Source organism: Platichthys flesus, chromosome 13 (assembly GCF_949316205.1).
Source record: "Platichthys flesus chromosome 13, fPlaFle2.1, whole genome shotgun sequence".
Classification (NCBI taxonomy): Eukaryota; Metazoa; Chordata; class Actinopteri; order Pleuronectiformes; family Pleuronectidae; genus Platichthys; species Platichthys flesus.
Window position 1 is genome coordinate 12,087,414 of NC_084957.1, and position 18,085 is coordinate 12,105,498.

General features: G+C 41.9%; 1 protein-coding gene across 1 annotated transcript in view; it reads left to right on the forward strand.

Moving 5' to 3' along the window:
• myo3b (myosin IIIB) overlaps positions 1–18,085 on the forward strand; it is a 57,785-nt gene that overhangs the window by 5,417 nt on the left and 34,283 nt on the right. Inside the window, exons 7-23 of the mRNA XM_062402321.1 lie at positions 163–239; positions 876–1,021; positions 6,836–6,901; positions 9,030–9,185; positions 11,094–11,178; positions 11,272–11,388; positions 11,984–12,088; positions 12,252–12,335; positions 12,451–12,653; positions 12,730–12,828; positions 12,910–13,024; positions 13,119–13,245; positions 13,954–14,164; positions 14,955–15,102; positions 16,693–16,846; positions 17,001–17,089; positions 17,227–17,356. Of these exons, the coding sequence (XP_062258305.1) occupies positions 163–239; positions 876–1,021; positions 6,836–6,901; positions 9,030–9,185; positions 11,094–11,178; positions 11,272–11,388; positions 11,984–12,088; positions 12,252–12,335; positions 12,451–12,653; positions 12,730–12,828; positions 12,910–13,024; positions 13,119–13,245; positions 13,954–14,164; positions 14,955–15,102; positions 16,693–16,846; positions 17,001–17,089; positions 17,227–17,356 (2,112 nt within the window). The remainder of the gene's footprint in view (positions 1–162; positions 240–875; positions 1,022–6,835; positions 6,902–9,029; positions 9,186–11,093; positions 11,179–11,271; positions 11,389–11,983; positions 12,089–12,251; positions 12,336–12,450; positions 12,654–12,729; positions 12,829–12,909; positions 13,025–13,118; positions 13,246–13,953; positions 14,165–14,954; positions 15,103–16,692; positions 16,847–17,000; positions 17,090–17,226; positions 17,357–18,085) is intronic.

Consider the following 18,085-nt stretch of genomic DNA (forward strand, 5'->3'; position numbering starts at 1 on the left):
AGTAAATTAGACGCCAGGATTTATTGATTAATTCGAGCGCTTAGTCTCTGCTATAAATTCTATTTTTATCCGCAGTAATTTCACATTGATAGAAATACTAAATATCTAAATCTTGATTATTGTTAGACTTGATTTAATGTTAATTTATTATTTTTCCCCCAGGTGTTTCAGCTCAACTGACCAGTGCACGGCTGCGGAGGAACACTTCAGTGGGCACTCCGTTCTGGATGGCTCCTGAGGTCAGAGTCTATACTCCACGCACACGCGCCTCTCTAGTAATGCAGCAGTGAAATAGCCACAGTGTCTCGGAGCCTAATGGAACAAAGTCTGTTCTCATGTGATACAAAGAGAGGAAAGAGAGAGGGAGGAGAGCCTGGGTTATTTCCGTGTGGCTCTCCCCTGTGTCATTGTGTATTCCCCTCCATGGGCACAGCTCTCGAGGTCGCCTCAAGGTTAATAGCCCGGGAGTCTGTGGCCCCTCGGCTGACTCTGTGGCAGCAATGATGTGCGGTGATTGGGTCGGCGGGGAGAGGCACCTCATGGGCAATTAGAATAAACTCAGGCTTTAGAATGTAGTGTCTGTCATAATTATCGACTGTGGAGGGAGAAGCTCATACCAGGGCCCAGTGAACTGACCCACCTCTCAGTGCTTTAAATAGTCCATAAATATAGATGTGTGTAACTCTGCCAGTTTCTTGTCTTTAAAGTAGGAGAGAGCTTTGTGAGCCTGTCTTTATCGTTAAAGTGCTTTATTAAGGTACATAATGTTTTGGTAAAATCTGCTAATGTCACCTTACTGGCACATTTCCGAACGTGCTTCGATGAAAACCTGTATATTGGGACTCGGTGATGGTGAATATGAAATGTGTTGCCAGGTCATAGCCTGTGAACAGCAGTATGATTACTCCTACGACGCCCGCTGTGACGTGTGGTCCCTCGGCATCACCGCCATCGAGCTGGCAGACGGAGACCCCCCCCTGGCTGAGATGCATCCAGTCAAAGCCCTCTTCAAGATCCCACGGTGAGTCCACCAGGGGGCGCTCCTGCCACACAGCTGGAGGCGGCCCACACAAGGACACACACACACACACACACACAGTTTCGTCTCTTCCAGTGAGGAGGACAATGACAAACTGAATTTGACAGCAAAGGTGATAAAGGGGAAAACGACATTAGCTTTTTTCAAATTGACATTTATTTTTTATTTCCCCTGAAATTGAAACTGGATCTCTGTGGTTTCATCCGTGGTTTTTGTTGCCATTGCATTTTTATATTTTTCCATTATTTCTTACATTAAAGGAAGCATTCTGCTGAATAATCAGTGTTTAAAATATTTATCATAAAAAAAAAATGCAGTAGCATATTGTCTTGCTGTATTGCTTTAAATCAATGCAGTGATTAATCTGTAGAAATATTCCCTGCTGGAGACGTTGTGTGTGCGTCTGATAATCATTTGAGAGTTAGTGGCTGCACGCCGTTGACCTTTTGTTATCAGCACAATCGCGCAATTATCTCTCAGTTAGGTGGAGATATGCCCTTCTGATTGCAATTTGCATTGTTGATGAGCTCCATTCACACTGAGATGAGGCTGTCATCTCCTCCCCGTCACAATGTTATCTCCTCCCCGCCAAGCCAGGGGAGGAACGCGGGGCGGCTCGTGGGGCAGGAGTTATGGGCGCCGGTGCAGATTTTCATCAGCACCCGAATTTAACCAGAATTCAGGATGATTACAGGGAAAGGGGAAGGTGAGAAGCAGGATGCAGAGGGATGAGTTTTTCTCAGGGATGCACCTCACTTTATTTGGGTGGGGAGAAAATGTGGCGATGTAGAGATTCTAACCCCAAGTAACCTGGATCTGGATGAGTGGTTTCTGTCAGCCATGTTTCTTCATCAGCAGACATAATAAGAGGGGACATATGCATTTGCCCTTGTCAATGTCCAATCCTGTTTCATCGCTGCGGATCTGCTAGTGTCTTTGACTTTGGGGATAACTAGGATGTCAACGGAATCAGACGTATATCTGAGACTGACATTTCTCCATCTCTGTCCCACTCAAAATAGATATTCTGCCCTCTTGTGTGTGAATCGGGACCTTTTAAAAGCTCCTCAGTGGCGGTGTAAATCACAGGGAATGTGTTGAACCATGAAATGATTCTGTTAACATGTCGTTTATCTCAAATATATTTTCTCATCACCGCGGCGTGGCAGACCAGACCACAGGAAAACGTGCCGTAAATTTTGACTCCTGTCTGAATTACTTTCTAAGTATGGAAATGCGCCTCACCTTTGGGTCTTTAGTGGCGGCGACAGTGATTCACGATTAAATCAAAGAGATTCATCTTCACCAGGTTTTGATGATTGCAAAGTTCGACATTTCGATTTTTTATTTAATACGTCACAAACCATTGCCAGGGGAGCCTTGTCTGAAGTATTGTCCTTGGGTAGCACATGCTGTATGAAATCCATATAAGCACTAAAACATGCAATAAGCATTCTCATTATTCAGATATTTTACAGTTGCATGTTTCCAGGCTAATGGTTTCACTGGCATGTTGTTAATCTCGTGCGTATCATCCACCTTATCCTTCCTCTTCTTCTGAAACAGACTAAGACAGTAAAATACTCCCATAGCTGCAGGTAATGTTATTCATCCTCCTTATATGTTCTCGTATTGTGTAGTCAGCCCTCTGTAGTGCGACTACTTCCTTATTGGCTGCTGCACAAAAGAGAAAGTCAGTCTGTCTTGTCAGGCCCAAGAATTCATTTTTCCTGGCGAGGACAATGTCAACATACAGAGTGACTGAAGCAGTAGCAGCAGCAGCAGCAGAGAACCATTATGTCCCAGTTTTGGATGTGCAAGTGGAAACATGCACGGGTGGAAAGGCATCTTGTCCCAGCAGCTATAAACGATAAGAGCAACTCTGAGATCTGTCAGAGGGGAGCTGATGAGCTCCATGAATTAGGGTCACCTTGGTGCGTGGTCTGTTTGTGCTTCAGAAATATCCGATGCCTGATGAGTTGTGACACACTGTCCACCCAGGCATGCGTTTAAACCTCAGGTAGATCATTCTGGTATTTCTGGTGTTGTAACTTCGGTTCTCTTGATGAATCAAAGGTGTTTTTCGCTCTTTGTTGTGATCAAAATTAATTGAAGGTGTTACAGCGTGTTCGACAGGTATGCGATGTCCGTGGTGACCATGAATGGAGGTAATGGAGCGTGTCAGAGGGCAAAGTTGTAAAATCATCAACTGCAAAATTAATTACAGACACTCAAGACAAAAGGGGGCGTGCGATACTTAATATGTGCGAAGGTTAATTGCTTGAACCGATGTTCTTTACTCGGCACGGCCCCGGAGTGTCCAATGTAACGTTAAACCAAAGCGTGTGTAAAATGCGCTGTAAAGGTTAGAGGCGATTGGCAAAGACGCCCAAGGTTGCATTTATTCGGCTAGATCGGCCGCAGATACTAGCCACATATTTAATGGCAGTCGTATCTGTCAGAGCGGAGGCAGAGAACGGGTGAGGGAGGAGTAAATGATGGCGTGTCAGAGGAAACAGAGGCTAATCACATCAAATCATGAGGCTCAGGGAGAGGAACCCAGACCTGGTGAGGGACAGGGATATCTATGTTGTTTCACTCATGATCACCACTGTAAAACTCAAGGTGGCGGTAGAGGGAAAAGACAGACTATCGAAAAGTCATAAGGATTCATCCTCTGGGGACCATGAATTTCTGTCCAGAGTTCTGTGCCGATCCATCTGGTGGGTAATGTAGGTAACACATGTTGTGATCTTAAATGCACAACAGGAAAGGTCAGGTATTCACCAAAGGTATAATAGTTCATCACTTTGATACTAACATCATCCACAATTAGATTTTGGTCCAAATAGTTCTTGAAATATGTCTGGATCAAAGTTGTGGTCTGACCGATCACCTTACCTACCACGGCTCCATGAAGTCCTGATGTTAGATTAATCCCGGATCCGTCAAGGAAAGTAAAAGTGTTTTTACCTTTGTTAGTGAGCAGGATTACACAAAACCTACTTAACCGATATCTATGAACTCATATTTTGTGGAAGGGTGAGACATAAAACCTATAACATTTGTACAGATCCAGGATTTTCTTTCACTTCTTAAACATCGTGAGAACCCTGCCAACGTTTAGCTCAACAAATCCCTGATAACTGTAAAAACCAGACACTATCTAAAATGACTGTATTGATTTTGCACATTTTATGTGTACAAAAAGTGTCTTTGAATAAAGGGATGAAACCACATCATCGTCATCATCAGACTCTGATCCAGTCCTGACCCATGTCCAGAGGTTTCTGGCTGGTTGGATGATTTTAACATTTCCTGTATCATCTCCTTCTTTGATGCACTTATTTTACTGCTATGTGCGGTGTTCGGAGAGCTGCTGCATTTCGGCGATGTGTCCGCCACAGACATGATAAATGTGGCAGCAGTTCTCCGTGCTCATGCGTGTGTGCTCGAAGAAGTGCCAGTGCTCCGGCTCAGGTAATGGATGAGTTGAGATTTCAAACGGGTGGTCTATTCACTGGATAGGTCTTCATTTTGGGCCCTCACTACCTTGTCTAAAGGCCACTGTGTTTCTGCTTTCAGAAACCAATGCCCTCTACAGTAAGTCAAAGAAATGCATGAATCCTGTAAGTGAATTCAAGCGTATACTCTTTATTCTCCTCAAATTGTATCAGAATCAATTCTGCACCAGCAAGGTTATGCAAGGCAGCTTTAAGATAGTTTTATAGCAAATGTAGATTTATCTTTGTGCCACTTTTACATTTGCGAGGACCCCTCAGTATTGCTGCCTGTTCTTTCGACACATTAATCACCTCCAGAGTTTTCATGATTTCCATTCTAGATGATGTAAACTGTGAATTTTTTTGATACAGAAACAGATCATTTCAGATTGGTATTTGCGTTTATAATAATGGTACAGTTTTAAAGTTTCAATTTACAGCACAGGTTTATGTCGGCTGATATGCGCAAATATGTTTTTATTTCACAGAATTGTATTTCATACAATGCAGAAAAGATTTGCATTTATATTTACACTTTACTTATATTATCTTTAAGTTCTTTATATTGTATTGTATAGGTGTTTTTTGTATTTATAGATATTAACAATTTAGTTTATGGATAAACCGTAAGATATCAAGGTTCAATCATAAAACTTAATACTTAATCATAAGGGTTTGATATCATCATCTTCAGAATGATTGCCAACTTCTACCTCCGCCAAGTAGGTTGTTTTCAAATCGAGATTTGTTTTTGTTTTGTTTGTTTGTTTGTTTGTTAATAGGATTACGCAGAATAAATCAACCGATTTCCATTACATTTTGTGGAGAGGTGGGGCATGACCAATTTTGGTGCAGATCTAGATCAGGTGTTGATCAGGTTTGATTTCTTTAACGTTGTGAGATCGGGCGGAAAGAATTATGTGTGGATCTTGATGAAAACATTCAGACATATTTCGGGGGGTTGGTCAGTTTCACAAGGGGACCCCGGCAGAGGTGTGCAGTAATCCACATCAGTCTCGCTCTAAAGTCTTGATCACAAAGTAACAAAGACAAATGTACATTTCAAACCGGAGAATTGCTTGAATGAAAAACGGGAATATTCAAACCCTAAGCAGAATTATAAATCCAGCATGCATGGGGCTGATTTTTGTCTTCCTTCATGGCTTAGTAACAGCCGTCAAACGCTTTTGACACCTCTGTGATTTTTTTTTTGCCTCAATCCACTGTGAGGAACGTCTGACAGTACGAGCGCTGCCTGGACCTAGATTGGAATAAGCCATTTGTGTTTACAATATGAGCCAGCCCTCTCACAAATGGTGGAAGGGGGGGGGGGGGGATGCCTGAATTTGCTAAGCACAATGAGCACAGTTGATGGTGTTATCAGCCGTGCTGCTGTATTGACTCTGTAATGTATAAGCAGTGTGGTACAACATCAAGGCGAGAACGTGTCTTCAGGCTCATATTAGAGGTTGCATTGAAGCAGTCAGTTAGAGGCTTTGATCTGCACTTTGGAAAGGATTGGCTGCCTGAATCCTTATCAAAGACTCCACCAACTTAGTGCTGCGTAACATGACAGACTCCGTGCCCCGACATCCTCCCATCCCTTTTCAAAGAGATGGAAAACAGACGTTGAATATATCGTAGTGGTTTTATGTGTAGCGTAGCGTCTCACTCTGGTTTGTTTGTGAAGGAGTTTCAAATGTTTTAAATCCAAACGCATGTTGTGTTTGATGGATTGACGGCTCTGTGGACCAACATGCGTGAGCTAATTAAAGCGGTTAATAAATATCTTCGCCGGGGGTGTCACTGTTTGCCTGACAGTGATAAAAGGTTCAGCCTCCAGCTGTCAGCTCCCCGTGCAGATGACTGTACTCAGGCCCGTCCAGCCTTGGCTCCTCATACAGACCTGCCTCCTGTCATCCTGTGCACTTGAAAAGCGTTAGCCTCATTATGGATGGCCTCCATAAATGCTGCTGACAGAGGTATAACTAGCTCCCATAACTTTTGGCTCCCAATGGCAGATGCTTGCTGCCAGACAGTGGAGGAGCTGTTATCATTTGTCACTTTTTTCTGTGGCTGCCAGAGACCTGGAGCCCGACCAGCTCCTCCTCAGACCAGCGGCTCTCACAGGAGTCTCCGAGGGCCCTCTCCGCCGGCTGCTGATCGTTGGTCATCAGAACTCAGGAGACAAGTCTTTAGTTTGCAGCAACGATGGGGTCGTTTACACGCTTTTGATGAATTCAGTTTTTCACACACTGTGCTGACTTTTTCATGTTGCGGTTTTTTGTTGCAGAAATCCCTCCCCAACTTTACGAAATCCAGAACAGTGGTGCAGGAGTTTCTGTCATTTCATCGGACAGTAAGTCTCCTCTAACTTCGTTAAGTTGTCAGCCCTCGTCCTCTCTCTGTCTTTAGACTTTAGTCTTAAGAAGAAAGCCGTTACTTCCCAAGCATCTCTTAAAGCCTTTCAAAAGACAAGTGAATACCCATAGGCCTTTGTCTCACCTTGCGCCTTGGAGTCGAAACCCTGCATTTGAATTGTCTTTTAATGCATGCAGTTATTGTTTATTACTCCATTTATGGTGTTATTTTATTTATGTGAAGCACTTTGTGACTTTGCTCTGGTAAAAGTGCTACAATGAATAAACTTTATTTATCTAATTACTCACTAAAAGGGTCGTGAAAACACACAGTTAATGGAGAAATCTAATGTTCCGAAAAGACTGTTTTACCTTTTCTGAAAAACAGAGGCAGAATGTTATTTCTTTATATATAAATATGTATAAATGGATGGAAGGATTTTAATAATGTTATTATTATTAACAAGAGTTATTATTATTAAAGTGTTAAAATGTGTGTGGGGGCATACATACACACAGACATGAGCAGAGATAGCCTCACAGTAGCTATCGTATGTTATCAGCAGGCAGGAAGGTGCATGTAAACATGGAAGGAATCGAAATTGATATTTTATAGCCAGATTTTATCAACCCTCTTGTCTTTCTGTTCATTGACTTTCATTTGTGTAAATCTGCCACAGAGGAACAAACTAATTCACCTGAGTTATCAGCTCCATCTGTGGCCCAGATAACTTCTCGATGCCTCCACTGTGCAAAGCTAATAATGTCAGGGGGTGGCCTGTAATGGTTGCGCACAATATACAGCCGTAATATCTGCTATGCAGAGGTGTGTGAGCCTCCGCCATAATGAGAAAATAGAATTCAATTTGCCCGGCAAGAATTATTTGTTTGTGTGTAACACATGCTGAGGTGAAAGGGGAGCAATTGAGAAAACAAACAGACCCTCTGCCTCGTCACCAAAGATATTGATTAATCAAAACAGCGTCAAGGCATATTACCTCCTAAACCAGCCAACACACATTTAAGTGATACTGGTTTTTACACATCTAAAGTGTCACTGCAATGGTTTTCATTGGATACTGTATGAATTGCAGCTCTCTAATCTGGGTTAATGGATTGTTTGATATCATATCAGAATTAATCTCCCCAAACAAAGCCCAGCAGTGTTCAATGGGAGGAGGCTGGACAATGTTATCAAGGTTTGCAGGCTGTTTCTGAAGCCTTTTCAGTCCTGTCAGGTCTGCATGTGTGTGTTGGGAGAAGTGGAAGGGTGGGGGGGGGGGTCCAGGATAATAAATCCATCACCGGTGTCTGCACATGTGCAGGCAAAGGGCCGACTCCTGTGACAAAGTAGCCCGCCTTGCAGCATCCCGGCAGCACAGCCCTGCTAATAGCAGCAACCTCTGCTTAATGTCCTGGTGCTAATGAATTCATGGAATTAACTTCCAGAGCCAAACAAACTGATAAAAGAAACAGAATTTGAGTGTAGATTAGGAGCTCCTAATTAGATTGGTATTTTTCTCCTATCTTCCCTCCGCCTGCAGTTGTTGGTGTTGTAGCTCTTTGCACACACACAGTCACATGCTTCAGGTCTTTAGCTGAACAAATGAACAGAGCACATGTGGAATATTGATGCTGGTGCTTTCTTGAGTTCAGGTGAGGATTTCAGGCCTCATAACCTCCATTTTAATACGGACGGGTTGCTCTGGGTTTTCAGTGCGCTGTGTTGTCCCAGTCAATATTTTGAGGCTCTGCAGCAAAGACAAACTGATGCTGAAGTGTTGCCGCCGGCCAGTATCGCTAAGTGACATCACCTATTGGCAAACACTGCACATCCCAGATAGGACTTACCTCTTTGCCCCAGCAGGGCTTGTTTGGGAATCGGGGCCATGGTGACAGTGACCATGTGTTACTGGAAGAGAGAGAGAGAACGACAGATTAGTGACCCAGACTTTAAAACACTTGCTCCCTGCTGGCGTGACCATCAGCCCGAGCTGACCCAGACAAATCAGCTTTCTAAAATGTTCAGGTGACTCCGCACTTAGCTGTGTGTTTTGTGACGTGTGACGCTGACTGACAGTAAGTGTGGAGGTGAAGTAGTGGTGTGTTGTTTTTGTGTGTTTAAAGGTGCCTGATAAAGGATTTCGAGGCACGTCCATCTGTTACCCACCTCCTGGAGCATCCCTTCATCAAGCAGGCCCACGGCAAAGAGCTGGCTCTCCGGCAGCAGTTGGCTTCTCTCATCCAGGAGCAGCAAGAGTTGGGCTGCAAAACCAAAACCAAGTAAGTTTTTTTGAGATGAAATATGAAATAGAAAATGGCTCTTTGAAGAACAATGCTTATTTTCTTCACTCGGGTGCCGTCATTTCTGCTGCTGCAGACGGCCACTGACTCAGTGTTGCTGTTTTTTTTGTCCAGTAGGGGGCAGGGTCTCATCTTCTTACAATCGAGCATAGAGATGATGATGATGAGCGCCAGTAATGGACATTACAGTATGTGATTAAAGAGAAGTTAGGGGAGAGTGACTAATTCCAAAGGAGTGATTTTGCTGACTAACCTTAGTTTAATAAATGCTATTTAGACCAGTGGATGAGAAAAACTGTGTGATGGGGACAAGTCTTTGATTCCAAGCACTCTCCCACCAGTCTGATTAAACCAGTGATAGAGTAAATGCATTACTTTTCCTGGGGTAAATTACTCGTGAAAATTAATTACTCCTCTATTTGCTGTTTATCAATTAGCTATATATGTTTTTCCTTAGTTATAGATGGATAGGTAGTTTATTGTCAAACGGGATATGATGACTCTCATGTCAGTGAATGACAGCACAGAACGCCTCCTGTTATTTCCTGGGGAAATATACTGACGTTGGCAATGTTTAATCTTCATTATGAAGGAGTTTGCTGAACCTGCCCTTGACTGAGAGTCTTGATGTTGTGCCAGCTCTGTTTACTCCCGCGAGTGTGCAGAGTCGCTGCCTTAGCCTGATCCCGAAATTCCTGTCCGCAGTGAAAGTGGATAATGGGATTAGGAGCTTGTAGGGCGAGAACTGGGCTCGCCTGGTTTAGTCTCTCATGCCACAGATCAGCGCACAATGACTTCAGATAAGAATAAAGACATAGGGAACTTAAAAGTGGCTGCCGTAGGTGGAATAGTGTGATTCACTTCAAAGCAGGAGAGCGGGAGGTAGAGGCCACAGGTCCCAAGTCCTTCTCCAAAGGGACATGATGATGACAGTCACTTCATCGGGAGCAGATGTTGAGTAATTCCATTATATTCAGAATACAGGATGAATACAAAGGCAGAGGAGGAAACAGTTCATGACCTGAAGCATGAATATCTTTATTTATATACTGTGATTGATTATTTATTGTAATAGAATATAGATATATCTTGTGATTTAGATTTTTATTTAATGTTTTGAAGATAGAGAAGTAACCAAAGGGGTTTTCATAAATTTTGGAAAAAGGTTGTGTTATTCAGTATTTTTCTTATTGCCTGCAAATCCAATAAAAAACTATTTAACAACATGTTTTGGCTACTCAATGACATTTATCCATCCTCTCATCCATCCATCCATCGATTACCTACATCACTTGTCCCCGCTGCCCTTTGTGACACCCAGCTTCAAGTCAATTCTTTTCAATTTATATAAATACAGGATAAATACATAACTGCGTGAAGCCTTTAAGTTTAAACTTATCTTGTAAAAGTCTATTTTCAAGCCATTGTAACTTCATCAAGTGGTCAATTACACACCACTGAATAAAAACACTTAACAATTTTTGCTTTGGCTACATGGAAAATAGAGGGTGGTAGAATCGATTCATATAGACGGTTGATTGTGAACAGTACGTTACTGTGTGCTGCGCATACACAACATTTATACAGGCACTTAAAGCCTTCACAGACTATTTCTCTCACACTCTCCCCTGGGGTTACTGCAGCCCCACAGAACCAGCCGGTGGTTGACCTCTTCCCCCTGGGGCTCCTTGGATAGTGATCGGTCAAAACACAGATGAAGTGCAATCACAGCCTCTGATAGTTGGAGATGTGTCCCCTAGGATCAGGCTTTAAGGGCTTCACACAAACCTGGGAAGAGACTGGGTCTCACATCCAGCCAGTCAAACTACCACCTCTCATCTGGTGGTTCCTTTACTGAGGCATTATCATGTCCTTGGCTTCTTACAGGCACGAGCGGATCAATACTCGTAAAACCCTCATAATAGAGAGCTGCCCCGATGATGATCTGGTAAACCTGGAGTTCTTAGATGAGGTAAGATTTAACGTGTTTATCTCATCGTGCATTGATCGGCGGCGGGTATAATGTTCCTGATGCAATGTCTTTTTTTCTTCTTCTTGTGTGCAGGAGACAATCATCAGCCATCTCCAAAAGAGGTTTGATGAGCTCCAGGTGTACACCTACGTTGGTGACATCCTCATCGCTCTCAACCCTTTCCAGAATCTCAGCATCTACTCTCCCCAGGTTGGCTTTCGACCAATCACACAAATGTTCCCATATACTATAATATACTGATATGTGTGTGTCTGTGACATGTTTTGAGAGAGGTCATTCTGAACCATCAGTCAACTGAATTAAATCGTATTGTGTAGATTATGTTAATTATAGGTCATACGAAGCAAAAAAGAAAAAAGAAAAGCTAGCACAACATTTAACCTTTTACCTTTTTTAATGGTGCGGCTGATTGTTGTATGTGTACTATAAACAATGTGAAAATCTGGCCTAAGATCGGGCTTAAAAACATTACTTTCAACACAAACATTGTGTAATTGACCATTTTTAAGTTTCTTTTAAAACCCGATCGGTGATTTCCCTTCATTTTTTTCTCTTGTTACATTCCTGATCTTTATTTTGGGAGATTTTCCCTTCACAAGAAAACATCATCTGCAAACTGAAAATTGTGTTTGACAGAGGAACACAAACATGTTAATGTGTGGGTGTATAGCTAATGTGTGAAAATTACTTTTAACAGATATTCTTATGTTAATATGATTTTTTTTTTGGGGGGGGGGATTATTAAGAAGCGTATATTAATATGTACCCATGTGTATTTCCTCAGTTCTCTAAGCTGTATCATGGTGTGAAGCGGGCCAACAACCCTCCACACATCTTTGCCACTGCAGATGCAGCGTACCAAGGCATGGTGTCATTCTGCAAAGACCAGGTATTCTGTAGAAATATAATGAAGATGAAAACTTCATTATATTTACAAAAGACTATTGAAAGCAATATATGATACGTTTTAAACACGTTAACTTGGTTAAATAATGTGTTTTCTGTATTGTTAATATTTTTGTCACCCCAGTTGTTATCTCTCTTTTTTTTAGTGCATCATAATCAGTGGGGAGAGTGGCGCTGGGAAAACAGAGAGCGCTCATTTAATTGTTCAACATCTGACCTTCTTGGGAAAGGTACAGCAGTGGGGTCATTCTGTTGTGGTTAAATCTGATATTGTTGAATACTGCATAAACCTCATCAACCAATCACACCACAGCTCTCACTTAAGAAATGTGTTTTGGTTGTCAGGCAAACAATCGGACGCTGCGTGAAAAGATATTGCAGGTGAACCCCCTGGTGGAGGCCTTCGGAAATGCCTGCACAGCGATCAATGACAACTCCAGTCGCTTTGGGAAGTACCTGGAGATGAAGTTCACGCTGACGGGAGCCGTGATCGGGGCCAAGATATCCGAGTATCTGCTGGAGAAGTCGAGGGTCATCAAACAGGCCATGTGCGTACCGCGCAGCCTCCATCTTGTTGGGTTTGCACACGTCATATTTCTGACAACTCTGTTTCCTTGCCTCCAGGTGGGAGAAAAACTTCCACATTTTTTATTACATATACGCCGGACTCTACCACCAAGACAAGCTGAAAACATACAGGCTTCCAGACAAGACACCTCCCAGGTGAGTGCTGCAACTTTTCTCATTGAAATCCTGTTGTCTTTCACTTCCCATCGCGGAAACTAACATTATATGCATCTGCAGGTACCTAGACAACCAGCACTGCAAAGTCATGCAAGACATTGTGTCGAGCAAACTGTACACGGAGCAGTTTGACGCAATCCAGGAGTGCTTCCGGAACATTGGCTTTACCGAAGAGGTGGTTAAATATTCAACTAAATGCTCTACACTGCTTTCATCTGTAGATCCATTTGGTTCTATGTAAACAAATGTGTTGTTCTGTTGTTCTTTAGGAAGTCAACTCTGTCTACAGAATCCTCTCAGCCATTTTGAACACAGGCAATATTGAATTTGCAGCCATCACGTCCCAACACCAGACTGATAAGAGTGAAGTACCAAACTCAGAGGCCTTAGAGAACGGTGAGTCGTTACGTAATAACCTTCTTTTCAACATGGGACCAAAGAGTTTTAATGGTCTCCCCAGAGAGAACAGAGACTTTTATGTGATTTAGGTGAGATTAATAGAGAGAGTCTATTTTTCATGCTTTATTCGTGTGATGTTTTATGGAATCTGTCCTAACATATTTTCTGGTTTGATGATTTTTTGGTTTTAAGAATCAAACCTTTTAGTGTTGGATTTTATCTGCAGCGCGTGGGAGAGGAGGAATGAAAGACACATGTTAAAAAGTCTGGGTTATATTTGTTGTTATGTTGTGTAATAGTTTACGCTCTTTTGTGATACATGATTCATTATTGATTGTGAGTCTGTGTGGGCTGGGCACTTTTACACACACAACACAAAACCAAACAATGGTTCATCTCAGCTTTTAACTATCTTTTTAATTAAAGGAAAACACTTTTCTAGTGCAGGTGAAACCATAATGCATCTAAAAGCACAGAATCACTATCCACTTACATCTCTCTACTAACAGGAGTTCTGAGTCGAGCTTCACTGAACTTTGAATAAACAGATAATCAGCTCTCTGGGTCGCTGCCACAGGTCTTTACTTACTGTGGCACAATTACTGTTGATCACTTTAACAGTTTCAGGAATAAAGCTGCAACCAAATGTAAAGACGCAGACAAGATCTTCATTGTCAAACAAATGTTCTGATCCCTCTTTCTTAGCTGCGTCTCTCCTCAGCATCGGCCCTGAGGAGCTCCAGGAGGCGCTGACCTCTCAGTGCGTGGTCACCAGAGGTGAGACCATCATCCGCACCAACACCGTGGACAAAGCCACGGACGTGCGAGACGCCATGTCCAAGGCCTTGTACGGACGCCTCTTCAGCTGGATAGTGAACCGCATCAACTCCTTGCTGCAGCCTGACATGAATGTCTGGTGAGTTGTCCTCCGGTGATGAGCATCGGTGCAGACGTCCACCACTACTCTCTTGTCTTCGTCTTTGTCTCCAACGATCAGGCGGCCTCTCGGCAAAGCTCCGACGACCTTTATGGAAGTCTGCAGAGGTAGATGCAAACCTGCAGAGGAGAATATCAATGGGCAAGCAAAAGGAGAGCAGAAAAGAGTTTCGATAAATTTTTGATACTGAGTTGCGTGCAGAGAAAATAATGTTGGGATGATTAAAAAGACATCAGAGAGACTGCAAAGGGGCTGTTCATTGATCCAAAAGAATTCCTTCATAAATATGGGCGTCTACTGTCAAGGACTCATCTCTGAGATGTACAAAAGCTCAGAGTTCCTGTCTGCATTCCACTCATCTTTGCCATTTCCTTATTGCCATTAATAACCCGGTCGCCCGGGCTAAAGGTGACCTCTACATATAGTGGTTAATGACGGATCGTGGAAAGCAGCAGCTCCGAGCTCCGAATATAAAACACCCAGCGTTAAGTCTTCATGCTGTGTTGTAGAAATGTGTTGTTTGTGCCGACGATGAAAATAACTGGGTGTTTAATCTATAGAGACAGAAATAACAAACATTTAAGAAGCTCAGACTATTTTTAAAGCCGATGTTCATCATTTCCCATCCATCCTGACCAGACTCTTTATTTGGGTTGAACTCGGATTATCATTAAAGTTTAATCAATTAATATGGCTGCTGGGGATGTGCTCATTCCGTGACATAGAAGAATTGAAGTTTGCGTGTCCCCGTTTTTTTCCCTCTTTGAAGTGTGGCGGAGAGTGGCATGAACGTGGGAATCCTGGACATCTTTGGATTCGAAAATTTCAAAAAGAACTCGTTTGAACAACTGTGCATCAACATCGCAAACGAGCAGATCCAGTTTTACTTCAACCAGCACATATTTGCCCTGGAACAGGTCAGTTCTACACACACAGGGATGCTATTTGTGGTAAGTAAAATACCTCTGAAAGATTCTATGAAAGCGACAAACAAGAACAACAACACACTGTTCTGGAAATCAGTGATTACAATATTATGTGTGTTGTTATATCTATCGGGGAGGAGATTCTCTGAACAGGAACATTTCTCTTTGAGCCAGGCTGTGATGTGTAAAGGATTGTTTGTACTTTTGTGCACCACCAGATTACTCTCTTAATTGATTTAATGAAGTTGTTTACCCTGAAGTGCGAGAAGTCTTTATTTTCCTTGATGGAAATGAAAAGCCATTAATCAAGCGGGGTTTTACCATAAAGCCTTTTAGTCTATGTTAACTGCAACGCTCTTCCTAAAGGGAAAAGAAGGAGAGGTAATTTTATTTATATCCTAGAATTGCACTCAATAAAGCACAAACCTCCACCTCGGTCCAACAGCTCCCTTAAGAAACCAGTTTTTTCGATTCAGTCGATCCGTGTGCTATTAAGAACAATAAACACCTCCAAACATACTTTGGACATTTATTTAACTGTCTTTGTAATTATTTTCTTAATTGTTTATGTTGAATAGATATGAATGGTAACACAAATACGTTAGCAGGCGACTCACAAATCTGGATCGAAGATTCCTGGATCTACTCTTTGATCCAGATTTGCACCAAAGGTTTTTGTGTTTTTCCCTGACGCATATTGTCTCCATCCACTAAATTTCATAAAAATCCATCCAATAATTTGTGCGTAGTCTTGTTTACAAACAAACTAACCTCCTTGGCTGAGGTAATAATTCCATTGTGTGCAAACTCATTGTGCTGTACCTAAAAATACATACAGCAACAAATGATAAGAAAAACTGAGGCAGGATTTCACTTAGCATGAGAACTGCTCATTAATTATCATTTTCCAGCCCTCTGCAGGACTGGAACCTTTATTAGAAGCAACTTTTACACATTAAATAAAGCTTCAAGCGGCTTCACATTCCTGGAAAAGTTGCTTTTATACAAAGAAGTGCCAGCTGCCCCTGACGCTCAGTGGAAAAGCACTTTTACTTAGTGTGGGTATCAACAAAATCTGTGGCTCTGGCTGTGCACACAAACTGATTATTCAGTGACGATGACTTAAACATGAGGACGGTTTAGATCCAATGGTTCCACTTTATTTGTAAAATATATATTTAAACCAACTTTTTGATCTGAAATTAAATAGATGCAATAATATGATAGGACTGTGGGTTATTTGCAAATTGAAATAAATTCTGAATAAGTAAGTGACTCTATTTGTTAGTTCAGAGCTGTTCTGTTTTATGCATTCAGTAAAGACTCTATTATGCTGTAAACTTCAGCCTTAGACACACACACACACAAACACACACAAACACACACACACACACACACACACACACACACACACACACACACACACACACACACGCTGCTGCTGTTTGGTTTTGTTGATGAGAAACTTTTCTCTCTTTTTTTCACCAAACATGCAGAAATCATATTTAGCCCAGATTGTTTAATTGGGTCATTTATAGAAATCATTAGCTAGATTGTTCTACATTTGCTGGTTCTAATTAGATGGAGTACCAGAGTGAGGGAGTGGATGCCAGCCTGGTGGTGTACGAGGACAACCGGCCCATTCTGGACATGTTCCTGCAGAAGCCCATGGGTCTGTTGTCCCTGCTGGATGAGGAGAGCCGCTTCCCTCAGGCCACGGACCAGACCCTAGTGGGTAAGACTGGAATTACACCTGACAGATGCGCACACGTTTCCAAGAAACAAACATTCAGAATGGAATGAGAGGTCAGATGTCAAAATAGGTTCATCAATTATCAGTGTAATTCATTGCTATGTACTGGTGTTTCTTTTTCTTTTCTTGCTTACAGATAAATTTGACGACAATCTTCGCTGCAAGTATTTCTGGATACCAAAACGTGTAGAGCTTTGTTTTGGAATCCAACATTATGCTGGAAAGGTATCAAACAAACGTTTGGATCGATGCAACAAACAATCTACTGATTTGATCCCTGCCATGACAAAAGTATGGATTTAGATGTGTATTAAAAATACTTGCTAATGTATCTATGTGTGTTGTTTGTGCCCTGTTTACAGGTGATGTACAATGTGAATGGATTTTTGGAGAAGAACAGAGACACTCTTCCTGCAGACATTGTTGTGGTGCTGAGAACATCAGAGGACAAACTTCTGCAGCAGCTCTTTTCCAGCCCCTTGACTAAAATAGGTAGGTTTCTACATTCATCAATCAAAAACATATACACATACATAAGCCTATAAACATTTACATATATACTCATACTTATATACATGTATGTACATGTTCATATATAAACATACTAAAAATATACACGCACATACATATAAACATACTAAAAATATGCAAATATACAGATGCATACACATACAGTATACATATACTGTATACATATACTCATGTATATGTACATACACATATACATGAACATACACACCTACACATTCTCATACAGTTTACATATACTGTATACATATACTCATGTATATGTACATACACAAATACATGAACATACACACACCTACACGTTCTCATACACATACATATACACCTACATTATACACATACAAATAAATATACAGATACATCAATACAAATACATGCACATACAAATAAACATACATATACACATAAATATATAGATACAAATACACATGTACATAACATACTCATTTACATAGCAGTTTAGAACATATCAAGTCCTGCCGCTAACAGGAGCATTATTCTCCCGCTTACCACAATAGAAATGGAAATGGAAACTTTTCTTTGTTAACAATGCCGGGCTCTGACTGTATTACTCACTGAATTGTGCTGGTGTCTCCTGCTCCCACGAACGTTCAGGTAAGTGGGTTTCGTAAAGACGCGGCTCCCAGGCACCTCCTGGTCCCCCTTCATTTCAAGCCTCTGTGTGCCGCGCTT